The sequence below is a fragment of the Triticum urartu genome, chromosome 5, assembly GCF_003073215.2.
Source record: "Triticum urartu cultivar G1812 chromosome 5, Tu2.1, whole genome shotgun sequence".
NCBI lineage: Eukaryota > Viridiplantae > Streptophyta > Magnoliopsida > Poales > Poaceae > Triticum > Triticum urartu.
The window spans coordinates 239,166,260-239,180,251 of record NC_053026.1 but is presented as its reverse complement, the minus strand read 5'-3'; the positions used below and the strand labels follow the sequence as shown (position 1 = coordinate 239,180,251).

The following is a 13,992-nucleotide window of genomic DNA, read 5'->3' as shown; positions in this document are numbered from 1 at the left end:
AAGAATTTTGTCAATGCAGTCCACACCCCCCCTCCAATTTTTTTAATCAATCAGTGATAGAAGAAACAAAAACTTGAAAAATTTAGAATATTATTGCTTTAAATTGAGTAGAGTCCGGTGGATAAGGCGTTACTACTTTAGTATTCACTTCTGCTCAACAGTCGTTGCTGCTTCTGAGGAACGTATTTTGACAATATTGTTAGAGTGCTGGCTGGTGGGTAGATGTCAAATGTTCTAAAATTGTACCTTTGACATTTTTGTCCTTTGCAGCCTTTGATGCTCATTGTTCCTGACATACAAGATGTGTATACACCACTTCAGATGGACTTAATTCTTCCAGTTTCTGAGGTTTGTATTGGCACGAATGGCAGTTGCTTTTTCTTAGTAGATTACTAGTTGTAGAAGCTTCAATAGAAATAAGAAATCTCTCTGTACACGAAAAACCTCTAAATACCTTCTTTTTTGAGGCTTCAGTGCCGTGATAGTTTGGAGCAACTACTTGAGAGCATCCCGAGCATGTTTGAAAACAATAGGGTTGCTGATTCAGCGTTTGGGGCAGCTATGAAGGTACTTGTTTTCATAATATTTTGGCCCTTCTGCATTATCCTTCTGTTGCAACATATGAATGAATTAGATGCTTCTCTACTGTCTGCAGTACTTCAATTTATACAGTTACATTGCAAATCCTTAATCTACAGCCCCTTATTAATTCGGATCGAGCCATATCACAGATGTTTACATATTTCCATATTTTTGTTTGTGTTGATACTCTTTTTTATGTTGTTTGCAGGCAGGTTTCCTAGCAATGAAGCCCACTGGTGGAAAGTTGCTTGTGTTTCAGTCGGGTATTTTGTCCTTCTCTATTACCGCGTCCACTAATTCGGAAGTCTTGAAGCCAAGAGTCTAGAGGGAAATGACCATGCCATCCATGGTATTAATGTGTTGGGAATAAATGAGAGATACATTAATGGCAGTGTTTGTTTAGTCATAAATGCTGAAGAGAAAATGTAATAAACTTTGCATGCAAGTCTTAAAATATCATCATACATGATCTCCCAAATTATAATACTTAGATTTTTAAAGGAAGGAGTACATTGCTGCATGCAAGTCTTATCATTAGACATGATCTCCCAAATTATACTCCCTCCGTTCGGAATTACTTGTCTCGGAAACGGATGTATCTAGAACTAAAATACGTCTAGATACATCCATTTCTGCGACAAGTAATTCCGAACGGAGGGAGTAGTTCATATTTTTTTGAGGGAGTACATTATTGCATATATAATTGTACTGGCTGGTAAATTTCTGTTGTATAAAATCTGGAAGTAGCATTCCTATTCTGGAGAACTGCTTGTCTGCTTGTAGCTGAGTGAGTGATGAACCCGTCTTTAACAATGACATACTCCCTCCGTTCGGAATTACTTGTCGCAGAAATGGATGTATCTAGACGTATTTTAGTTCTAGATACATCCATATCCGAGACAAGTAATTCCGAACGGAGGGAGTAATATATTATTATTTTTAGTGCTTTAGATTAGAAGTCATCAGCATCACTGTCTCATCAGAAGAAAAAAAAGGGTCATAACAGTTAATTGCTTGCACTTGCAGTGCTACCATCAGTTGGGACTGGTTCATTATCTGCAAGGGAAACTGACGGTAGATCAAATATTTTGAGTGGAGATAAGGTATGATTTATTTCCTCGTTATTTTGCATACCTACATGAAACACAAAGTTACATTTGCCAATCCATTTCACATGAGTATTGTGTCTTGTTGTTCTTCTTTTATGTGCGATTTCCAGGAAGCACATAAGCTCCTGCAGCCTGTTGATAAGACACTCAAAACAATGGCACTAGAATTTGCTGAGTATCAAGTGAGCAACATTTGTTTCTGCTTCTTTCAGTATTTTTTATTTTCATTATTCAAATAAGACTAACCATGATGATATTTTGTTCTTAATTTTTTCAGGTTTGTGTAGATGTGTTCCTTACCACACAGTCATACACAGATGTTGCTTCGATATCAGTTGTTCCCAGTACCACTGGTGGCCGGGTATGCCTCTCTTCAATAGTTAGGTTAGATGGCTGAAAGAATATTTATCATTTGATATTTGTAATTCGTAGGATTTTAATGCTAGGAGCTAAAACTAGTTTTGGATAAGATTATTGCCAGATAGAAAAAAATGTTTTATTAAATTCATTGCAGTGCAGGCATAACTAATCTATTATAGAATTGTGATCAGCTTTTTATTGTCTTCATGCACGCTACCGTTTTGACAAACACTTGTCAGCATTTCAAGTTCCAGTATCAGTTTAGCATTTGCGCTTGTGATGTTTGTTTCTTTCTAAATATCAATGTAATATGCTTACAGATTGGAAATACACACCATTGGCCTGCAGCAGTTTCCGCCATATTATTACATAAATAATAAACACTAAGCATCTAGTTCCCTTTATCGTTTTACTCACTGAATGCATAAGGTTCTAAACTTTGAGGTAGCCGATTGTCTTCAGTTTTCTTAGAGTTTCCAGTTCCATCTTATCTGTTATGTCTGCTTTTTTTTTCCTTTTGCTGTTTGATTTGAAAATTTTCTTCTATTATGCAGGTTTACTACTATTTTCCATTTTCTGCTCTTTCTGACCCAGCCAAACTCTTCAACGATCTCAGATGGAGTATCACCAGACCCCAGGGATTTGAGGCTGTCATGCGTGTCAGGTGCAGTCAGGTGAGGTTCTGTCCCCCCCCTCCCCTCCCGTTTTCATTCCATAGTCCTATAGTACCTTATTATGTTGTTTCCTTTTCCATGTGTACAAGGGGCTTCAAGTTCAAGACTATTCTGGCAATTTCTGCAAGCGCGTCCCTACTGATATTGATTTGCCTGCGGTCAGTAATTAAGATTGCTTCCTGTATAATTGTTGGTTGCATCAAGCTCTCTTGCATATTTCTGTTGTCAACACAAGCTTTGTTATGTTGAACTCAGTTTTGTTCCCTGTTAATGGTAGAACATGCACCTTGGCCTCTAAAACTGTCAGCTGGTGATGTAACATAGTATGCAGTACCATATTGTTACTTGCAGTGTAACATGGTGTATACAAAAATTATATCAAACATTGGTTAATCTTACGCAAAGCAAGGTTTTTTGTCGGGAAAATTTATGTTCATTGGATTCTGCATATCCATGGCTTCTCCATTTCTATGTGGTAACCAACCAGTTACAAGAAATAGCTGACCCAAAACAGTGAATAACTAGAAGACACCCCGCGCGTTGAGGCGGGAATTTATAGAAAGCAACTATAATGCACACGGAAAATCTTAAGTGGAAGCAATCTCTTAAGAGATACTAATACAATTATAGAAAAATATGTAGGTTTAGGATCACAAACATCAAGACCTAAAAGGCATTTTTATTATTTTCTACTCACAACGGCGGAGTATTAGCGATTAGTAACTACCAACTACCTAAGCATAACAATATCATGCATGGAATGCACAAATCAGATGCTACAGCTCTTTCATAGCTGCTGCGCTTACCAACTATGAGGATGCAAGGTACTAACAGAGTGATGCTTCACGGGTGTAGTAATGCAACATTGTTCCGCAATGTGATAGTCTGCATGTCAAGAGAAATCAAGTAGTGGGGTGCTCCAATTTAGATATAGTAGATATGTTACTGGTCATCATTAGAACTAAAGTGATGATTTAAGAGAGCTATCAAGATTCAAGAGGGGCAAAAGTATTTGCACTAATCCTGTCACAATTTCTAAAGGCCCATAAAAGTGCTGAGACAGATTTTGGCGTTGAACTAATGCTGTCACTCATAATGAAGATTACTGTTTTGAAGAAAAAAGTAAACATATATAATCCAGATTACACACTTGTAGGTGCACAAATGACTGAAGGTGCTCCACTTAGATACGTCTGGCTAACAACAATGTATGGTAGAAAAAATAAATCAATCCACTGAGTGTATAACAAACGATCATATACAAAGGGTTAGTGCCAGCTGCAAGTCAATTAGAAAGATACAAATATAATCCCCTCGAAAATTATGTTAGTATTTGATGAACCAAAATTGAATTACGGTATGCACCCGGTATACTGGAATAAGAAATCTATAGGCTTTCCATTGCATACAAATACATGAGCAGATGAGCAAAAGGTAAGAAAACCTGACCCTCTTTCAGTCAAGCATGAAATCAGTACATATACTATTGGACCGTACCCAGCAATGGCCGGGCACTCACACCTCGGCGTCGCCCACCCACGCGTAGGCGTTCCCGGCGCCGGTGTCCGCACAGTGGAGGCCGAAGCGTGCTACAGAAGCGCTCGACAACCACGTTCTGGTCCGTGAGCATCACCCCTCGAGCCTTTCTTGGGGAGGGCACCGGCCGCGAGCTGGAATATCTCGGCCAGGGTCAGCGACTTGTCGAGGGAGTAGTGCTCATCGGAGAACTGACCTGCCAGAAGGATGTTGGTCGTCGTGTTTGAGGTGGCGGTGCCGCTCGCCATGGCCCGGTTCTCCGATGGCTATGGACCCATGGCCGGCGACGGCGCAAGATGGAGAGAGAGAGAGAGGGAGGCGATATAGAGAAAATGAGAAGACCTGGTTGGGATGTTTTTAGGGAAATCGATGGAGATTTATTCATGAGATGAAGGAACCTAATCGTCTGAGTATTAATGAAAGCAGTTTCCTTTTTCACATCCTGTGTTAATTGCTATGCGTGGAACGGCTGCATGCACGTAGTATTGATCGTTATTTAGGCATGCCTAGCAACGGACGTTGCATGCAGAGTCTAGCGATAGACGTTTCTTTTACTAATTACTCCTATCTTGCATGCCAGAGTCGACGGAAGATCATGCTCGCGGTAGTTAAGATGGATAGGCTGCATGTCTCACGTACGGCTTGATCGGTGGATAACTGATGACATGGCACGCTGATGTGGATACCCTGCATGTTAAGAGAAATCAAGTAGTGGGGGGCTCCTATTTAGATATAGTAGATATTGACCAGAATCATGGCATTTATTGCTACACTTGCTGCAATTCGAAATGTATAGATATAAAAGCTTAACAGGTCAAGGTAACCATAATAATCTGCTGTTTCAAAATTTTATGCCTGATAACAGTTTTAAAATTTTATGCTACTGCATTCATCTGCTGTTTCACGTTCTTATTTCTGTCAATTGTGGCAGAATAACCTACTAAATTTATGGCTTTTCTGCCGCAGATTGACTCTGACAAAACCATAATGGTTTCCTTTAAGCATGATGATAAGTTTCAGGAGAATTCAGAATGTGGTTTTCAGGTAATGTACATTACATATTTGAGATCAATTTTAACTTTAGCGTAGACTAGAGCCTACTTGTTTTATTTTGAAGTACCAACAATATGCACATGCCCAAACTTTGACATTTATCATCCATAACAAACTCCAATTTTGGTGGGGTTCTGAAAGTCAGTTTCATGCATCATGAAATCTGCTGAGCGAACCAGCTATGGCTGATCACTCATCGGTGGCCTAACTTGCCCACTATGCGGCATAGAACCCTAACAGTAACTGTAGAAATTTTGCTGGCAAATGGTTTGTATCTAAACTTGATAAAGTCATCTATTTTTTAAATATGTGGTGAAATCCGTTCTGTAAGTGTGATATTAGGGCAACTCCAATGCCGTGCATCAAAATGCCCCTAAACGTTCGGACAACACAGTCAGGACACTTTTTACCGTCCAACCCCGTGCATCAAACATCCGCGAACCGGTCTAGACAGTCTATTTCCCCCAAACTGGAAACAAACTTGTGGGAGGTTTGGGGTGTACGGACACCCACCGTGTCCCCGACACACCTAGCCCACCCAAAACCCTCTCCCGTATCCCTTTTTACCCACCCCGTCCCTCCCCCTTGCTTTGTATCTGCACCCACCAAGACCGCCACCGCCTCTACCACTCCGGCTGCTGCCCAGTTCTAGCCAGACCTCCGCTGCTCCACCCAGGCGCCTTGTACTTCACCGCCGTTGCACCTGGATCTGGCCGCAACCCAGGTAACATCCGCCCCCTGCCGACACCTTCCATGGTGGACACCATGCCCGACAAGTGTTCGGCCAAATGCCATTGAGATTTTTTTTTGACTTTCTCCTTGTTTAACATGAAGCAAGCACGATGGCGGGGTACTCGGTGAGGGAGGATGCATTGTTGTGTGACGCATGGTTGCCACAAGTGCGCGGTTTGTAGGCATGAAGCAAAAGGACATGCAACATGTGAATTCTTGGTTCCATGAGCACAAGCACTGCTGGCCCTACAATTTGATGTGATCCATGATCGCAATCTGAAGTCACTACTCCATCGGTGGTACACCATTTCAAATGCCGTCATGAAGTATTGCGGTGCGATTGCACAAGTGGAAAGAAGTTGGCCACGGGGCACGTCAATGTGTTGCTGCTTGTTATCTATCTACGTGTTGGTCAATTCATTGATTCACTCAATGTTGCAACTTGATTATCACGTTATTGTATAGCCCGTACGTGCTGCCGTAGAGCCGCATTGTACCAAAGGACGGAGTGCAAGCCCTTCATATTGATGCACTGTTGGATGAAGCTCAAGGGGCACAACATCTTGGTGAACATGTGCCGGTGAAGAGGTTCAAGATGGAGGAGAGAAAGCTTGAGATCAAGGCCGCTTTCGAAAGTATGGTTAAATTTGGGATTGATGAATTTTATAAACTTGCTGAACATCCGGCGCTTTTACTAGGATTGAAATGTATGGTTGAATTGCTGTCGATCAATGATTCAAAGTGAGGCTGCATGGCGGACATGTATTCCATTATTTTTTGGAGAAAGGGCGGACATTTGATATATAGGGTTGGATGGACCCTATGCGCTGTCCGTGGACACATCCGGACGTGTCCGTTTTGGTGAACCTTGTTGGAATTGCCCTTAGTCCTGACAGTTTATTGGTTCTGGCCCTCATGCACGGCTTGCAGTATATATCTGATGCAGCTAGCAACAAAATCGTATTTTCTTAGGGCATCTACAACATCGTCCCCTGAAACGGAAATACTATTTGTTTGCGGACTGGTCCTAATTATAGAAAATAGCACAATTCATCCATAAATAACATGCAAATATCTCTAGTACAATAATAGTTCGAATGTAAATATTACATTTGAGATAACTGGATGTTCAACAAGTTTTTTGAATTCATCGATACCGAATTCAACGTTTTTTGAGTCAGAATTGTCATATGTTGTCCCACACATACAGCCCCTTGAGCTTCATCCAACAATGTATGTGCGTGAATGGCCTTCTGCCCTCGGTCCTATAGTACATCACGCCAGCGCGTGCAGGCTATACAATGTGTAGAGCAACATTGAGTGAGTGAATGAATTAACCAACATGTAGAGCAACAAGGAGCAAAACTAACGATCTCCATGGTTGACAAGCCCCATGGCCACACTGTCTCTACTTGGTGAATCGCACCGCAATACTTCATGGAGTTGCAGATGGTGTACCATCGATGGGATACTGACTTCACATTACGTTCATGGATGGCGTGCATGCCGTAAGCGCGAAATCCTTTTGCTCATGAAACGAAGCATGCACGCGCTGCCAAAAGATCGAGCCCCTTGAGTTCCTGCCTACAAAGGCCGCAGATATGACCAACTGCGCATGACACAACAACTCATCCTTGATCACCAAGTACCCCGCCATTGAATTACTCTAGGAAACAACAAAAAGTTCAATAAAAAAGCTCTGGCATTTGACCGAACACCTGTCGGGCGTGGTGTCCACTATGGACATTGTTGACAGGGGGGCGAAGGGATCTTGGGTGGACGGCGGCGTAGTCCAAGGCGGGCAGGCGTGTTGGTGGGGGCTGCAGATGTCCAAGGATGCCTGGGCGGCAGCGCAGATGCAAAGCAAGGGGTGGCAGAAAAGTGGACCGGCATGGGAACTTCAGTGGGCTGTGAGGAGTAACGTGGATGGCAAAATGTGTCCGGACTGATGGCAAAATGTGTCCGGACTGAGAATCACTTGCCAAGTTATCACTCATGTTCTGTGAAGTACTATATAAACACTGTACTTTTTTGTGTCGAAACTATATAAACATTGCTGACATGTGACTTGTGTTGCATATTCAGTGTGCACTTCTTTACACCACGGTATATGGGCAAAGAAGGATACGAGTTATAAATATTTCACTTCCATGTACAAGCATGCTCAGCAACCTTTTCCGATGTGCTGATCTGGAAGCACAGTTTACGTATGTTGTTAAGCAAGGTAAGCCAGCTGCTCATTGCAATAAATTTCATCTCAATAAACCTAGCTAGAGAGCAATTTTTTTAGTGAATCAGTTATTTTACATTATTAGTATCATGCAAGATGCTTTAGTATGCTGACTTACTTTGTCATACCGACTAGCTGCAAATGGCATTCCATCAAGTTCCCTATCCCAAGTTAGGGACCAAGTAACAAGTACATGCATCAATATTCTCCAGTCCTACCGACAATATTGTGCATCTGTAAGTTCTTCTGGACAGTTAATTCTTCCGGAGGCTTTAAAACTTCTGCCTTTGTATACTCTGGGTATGATTTCTTCCATCTAGTATTGCTATTATATTGTTGTAATGCACTGATAAGTTGTGAGCATATCTTTAACCTCACTAATTGATTTTATTTGATTTCTCAGCCTTAACTAAAAGCATAGGACTGAGGAATGATGGGAGATTAGATGATCGGTCCTATTGGGTCTCTATTGTCTCTTCAGTTTCTGTGTCATTAGCTGTTCCATTGGTGTTCCCTAGGATGATTGCTCTCCATGATCTTACATCAAGGGTATTTGCAGCTAATTGGTCTTACTTTATTTAACTCCTAGGAATTGCTACCGATTATTTTAGCTATGTTTTAACTTCTGTACAGGATGATGAAGATCCCCTTATTCCAAATCCCCTTGCTCTTAATAGTGAGAATATACAGGATAATGGGATTTATTTATTGGAAAATGGCGAGGATGGTTTTATTCATGTCGGAAATGCGGTGAACCCTGCCACCCTCGAGCAAATATTTGGTTTCTCATCTTTGGCTGGTGCACCAAATCTGGTTAGTCTTATACCCATTATCTGTCTTCTGTTATGTGATGGGTTTTTGTATGCAAATCATAGCCTGGATGTTTATTAAAAAAATGCGGATGTGGTTGATAATTGTTAACTCCTTTCAGTTGGTATTGGAGCAATTTGATAATGTATTGTCCAGAAAAGTAAATGAAGTTGTGAATGAAATAAGGCGACAGAGATGCTCCTACCTAAGGTACTATCTGTGATTTCTCAACTATGCTGTAATTACTCGCTACTTTACTCAACTGCTTAACATGTTCAAACTGTTTTGCAGACTGAGACTATGCCAAAAGGGCGACCCATCTGGTTCTTCTCACTGTTTTCTCCCTCTGTTACCTCATATCTTCTTATTACTCCTGACACTTGTTTCTGTATCTGCAGGAGATTTCTTCCGTTCCCTGTTGGTTGAGGACAAAGCACCCGGTGGCCTTTCTTATGTAGAGTTCCTCGTACATGTTCACAGGCAAATCCAGAGCAAGATGACCTGACATGACCTGCTTTATTGTTGTAATGTTTTGGTTGGTAGAAATCAAGGAATTGATTTCTGCATGTGGATATACAAAAAGGAAGCAACGTTTTTCTTTGTAAAACACAGCTATAGCACATTTGTAAGGATTCTAGTCTTTGATTTTACAAAGTCAGTTTTGGTGTAGGTGGTATATGTTTTGTGTTTTGCGACAAGGATGAGTTTGGCAAGGTAAATATTTATCTATTTAAACTCTGAAACTATATTTATCTGTTCTTTTGTGTCTGGCATGTGGCGACAGAAATTGAGCGATGACAATATTGTATTTGCATGGCTATAATTATCACATGTTGGATAATGTGCTCCGTTGGTAATTTGCGTTCAGTCAACTTAGGGCATCTCCAATGCTATACATCAAAATGGCCGCATCAAATGTCTGTGGACATGTCTGTTTGGGGACAGCTTTTGGGGAGGTAGCCATCTCAAAATGGACACACCAAATGTGCGAACGAGTCTGGAGTGTCTGGGGACAAATTTAGGATGTGTTTGGTTTGAAGGACATGCCGGGTTGGCTATGGGCATCCCTATCCAGCAGGATAAGGATAGCCATATTTTTTGTTTGGTTGATGGATGAGATTAGCCTATGTTTTGTTTGGTTTGAAGGTTAAATCTTGGCTGGGGATAGCCATTTTTCTATTTGGTTGGTGGGTGAGGTTAGCAATTTTTCAATATGAGGCAATCAAATATGATATGTACAACAGCAAGTATAAGAACATTTTAGAATCTTGAGCACCATACCAAAACAAACTCCAGCAAGTTATAATGCATGAAAAAATAAATTTCAGCAAGTTAGAATGCATAAAAGAACAAATTTCAGCAAGTTAGAATGCATAAAGGAACAAATTTCAGCAAGTATAATCCATGAAAGAACAAATTGCAGCAAGTGATAATGCATGAAAAAAGCATTTCAACAAGTAATAGAATATATAGCTCGACATTCCATAGAATACTAGATCAAATATATAGTTATACAACCCATGCATAGTTCAATGTTTTGGTTGTAATCAAAAGAACAAGTCCATACAATCCATAGCTCCATTGTTTTGGTTGTCATCAAAAGTATAAGTCAAACTACCCATATAAACTCATCATGCTTCGGCTTCAGGGAAGGTACTCTTCACATACCTAGAGACCCAAACCTTTCTCTGAACATCTCCCAAGACCTTGAATGCCGTTGCAACACGAGGATTGTCAACTAAATAGGCATAGTAATGTGCAAGGAAATCCAAATCAGAACCAGGGAGTTCTTTCATCTCATCCCAAAGACCATCAATGGCAGGGTTGGCGTTGCTAACAAGTTTCTCTATGGCAACAACAAGTCTTTCACTTGAAGCCATTATGGTTGCATGCATCCTGTCTTCTGCAGAAGGATTGATTTTGGCTTTCTTCAACTTGGGAGCAGCTGACTCACCACAAGTCGTTGATTGGGCAACCTCTTCATGAGGGGCAGCAGCTTTGTTCACTTTCGGTTCGTCAAGATCAATCACATTTGTACCTAAAGGGTCACTTGAGCCTTTTGCATATTGCCCCGTAGCCATGCTAGCTCCAACCATAACCATCATCTCTTCATAATGTTTAATAGGCTTGTTAAGGAAGGGTTCATCTTCTTTGTGGTCCTTTATAAACAAAGCTAATCATTTCAGCAAGGAATGAGAATACAAATAAATTACAACAAGTTATAATGCATGAAAGAATAAATTCCAGCAAGCTATCATGCATGAAAGAATAAATTGCAGCAAGTTATAATGCATGAAAAAGCTCATTTCAGCAAGGATTTGGATATAACATTACTTATTCCAGCAAGAAAATAGAGTATAAAGAAGTCCAAGCAAGTGATGATGCATGAAATAGCTCATTTCAGCAATGATTTTGATATATAAGTACTTATTCCAGCAGTGAATGGCGTCATTCCAGCAAAGAAATAGCTCATTTCAGCAAGGATTTGCATATATGGAACCAAATTCATCAAGTACTAAAAGGGCAGTGAAATAGATACCTTAATGTGGTTTGTGTAATGCTCATGATCAAGAACAATCATAAAGTTCTCTTCATCCCAAAGTGCACCACTCAATGATTTGAGGTGCATTATCTGTTTGTACTTCCTCTTCCATGTCCTTGTATGATTTGTGATGTGGGTTCCAAAGTCGGTGCGATTAAAATGTTCATTCATAGCCATGGCACAAGCATTCCAGTGTACATTCTTGAAGGCGGTACCGGTTCTATGGCCACCGGTCACCACAACACATAGGTTCGCTAGCATGTATGATGACATGGTAGGTGTCCATGAAATTTGCCTAGCAGCCATATCCTGCAATTGCAACAAAGTATTTAGACACAATGAATAAATTTCAGCAAGTATTTAGAGATAATGAACCAATTCAGCAAGCCTTTGGAGATAGAGAACCAATTCAGCAAGTATTTGAAGATAACGAACCAATTCAGCAAGTATTTAGAGATAACAAACCAATTCAGCAAGTATTTGGAGACGAATAACCAATTCAGCAAATATTACAACGGATAAAATGTCATTACAAAGTAATTCCAGCAAAAACAATAGTTCCAACAAGAAAGTACAATATATCGTCGCAGCAAGCTAAATGACATGGTAGCTACTACATGTTTTGATGTTGCATATAGTTTTGTCGGTCTTCCCACATTTGATCAGCAAGGACTTGCCTAAAGTTAACCATGTATGCATGTTCTTCTGCTTGTCCAGTTGATGTTGAACAAATTAACATCTTTGTCTTTTTGTCCATCTACAATATAATAATACAAACGATATAACTTCAACAGGAACAAGTCAACATGTACATTCTCTGTCAAGCAGTAAATAGGAGAAGCAGTTAACAAGTTACCTCAGATTTTGGGGAGAAAATCAACAATAGGAAGATGTAGTAGTCCCTGACTTCCCTGTCGCCTTTCACCTAAGTTGTTGCAGCACAAAACAACAACAAAAAAAGATTAGCATATTGGATAGAAAATCAATGGAGAAATCACGCATCAGTACATATGGTCCGCGCAGCACGCGCAGCAAGCAGGGCCAAGCAGCTAGCAGGCCGGCGTACCACGCGCAACACTTGCTCTCACGGGGCGCACAACATGCGCACTTGGCGGACAGATGCAGGGCCGGCGCAGCACGCGCAGCACCAGCGCACGGGGCGCACCGGCCGGAGAGAAGCAGGCGCACTCATCGTCGTCACCGGGCTTCGATCTGCCGGCGCCGCTGCGCACTCACCGCCGTCGTCGGGCTTCGATCTGCCGGCGCCACTGTGCACTCACCGCCATCGTCGGGCTTCGATCTGTCGCCGTCGCTGGAACGGAGAGAAGAGAGATGGAAAGGGGAAAAGAGATAGGGTTGCCCTTTTGTGGTAGGTGAATGAAACGAGACGATGCCGAAAAACGTTTCACGGGCTCTCTTCGCGCCCCCCCGGTGACCCACAGGTATAGGGGATCTATCGTAGTCCTTTCGATAAGTAAGAGTGTCGAACCCAACGAGGAGCAGAAGGAAATGATAAGCGGTTTCCAGCAAGGTATTCTCTGCAAGTACTGAAATAAGTAGTAACAGATAGTTTTGTGATAAGACAATTTGTAATGAGCAACAAGTAACAAAAGCAAATAAGGTACATCAATGTGGCCCAATCCTTTTTGTAGCAAAGGACAAGCCTGGACAAACTCTTATATGATGTAAAGCGCTCCCGAGGACACATGAGAATATCGTCAAGTTAGTTTTCATCACGTTCATATGATTCGCGTTCGGTACTTTGATAATTTGGTATGTGGGTGGACCGGTGCTTGGGTGCTGCCCTTACTTGGACAAGCATCCCACCTATGATTAACCTCTGTTGCAAGCATCCGCAACTACAACAAAAGTATTAAGGTAAACCTAACCATAGCATGAAACATATGGATCCAAATCAGCCCCTTACGAAGCAACGCATAAACTAGGGTTTAAGCTTCTGTCACTCTAGCAACCCATCATCTACTTATTACTTCCCAATGCCTTCCTCTAGGCCCAAATAATGGTGAAGTGCCATGTAGTCGACGTTCACATAACACCACTAGAGGAGAGACAACATACATCTCATCAAAATATCGAACGAATACCAAATTCACATGACTACTAATAGCAAGACTTCTCCCATGTCCTCAGGAACAAAAGTAACTACTCACAAAGCATAAATATGTTCATAATCAGAGGGGTATTAATATGCATATAGGATCTGAACATATGATCTTCCACCAATTAAACCAACTAGCATCAACTACAAGGAGTAATTAACACTACTAGCAACCTACTAGCACCAATCCCGGACTTAGAGACAAGAATTGGATACAAGAGATGAACTAGGGTTTTGAGATGAGA

General features: G+C 41.3%; 1 protein-coding gene across 3 annotated transcripts in view; it reads left to right on the top strand.

Moving 5' to 3' along the window:
• The window catches only part of LOC125508483 (protein transport protein Sec24-like CEF), a 28,399-nt gene extending 18,559 nt beyond the window's left edge, over positions 1-9,840 (top strand). Inside the window, exons 9-24 of one of the 3 annotated variants that reach the window (XM_048673211.1) lie at positions 271-348; positions 475-567; positions 791-845; positions 1,609-1,685; positions 1,802-1,873; positions 1,969-2,052; positions 2,606-2,725; positions 2,815-2,883; positions 5,228-5,305; positions 8,132-8,270; positions 8,412-8,576; positions 8,680-8,825; positions 8,910-9,089; positions 9,208-9,296; positions 9,378-9,409; positions 9,485-9,840. In XM_048673211.1, coding sequence (XP_048529168.1) covers positions 271-348; positions 475-567; positions 791-845; positions 1,609-1,685; positions 1,802-1,873; positions 1,969-2,052; positions 2,606-2,725; positions 2,815-2,883; positions 5,228-5,305; positions 8,132-8,270; positions 8,412-8,576; positions 8,680-8,825; positions 8,910-9,089; positions 9,208-9,296; positions 9,378-9,409; positions 9,485-9,591 — 1,584 coding nt within the window. In that variant the 3' untranslated portion in view covers positions 9,592-9,840. Of the gene's footprint in view, positions 1-270; positions 349-474; positions 568-790; positions 846-1,608; positions 1,686-1,801; positions 1,874-1,968; positions 2,076-2,605; positions 2,726-2,814; positions 2,884-5,227; positions 5,306-8,131; positions 8,271-8,411; positions 8,577-8,679; positions 8,826-8,909; positions 9,090-9,207; positions 9,297-9,377 lie in introns of all 3 variants that reach the window. The other 2 variants (XM_048673210.1, XM_048673209.1) reach the window with 2 other exon arrangements.
• Positions 9,841-13,992: the final 4,152 nt, after the last annotated feature.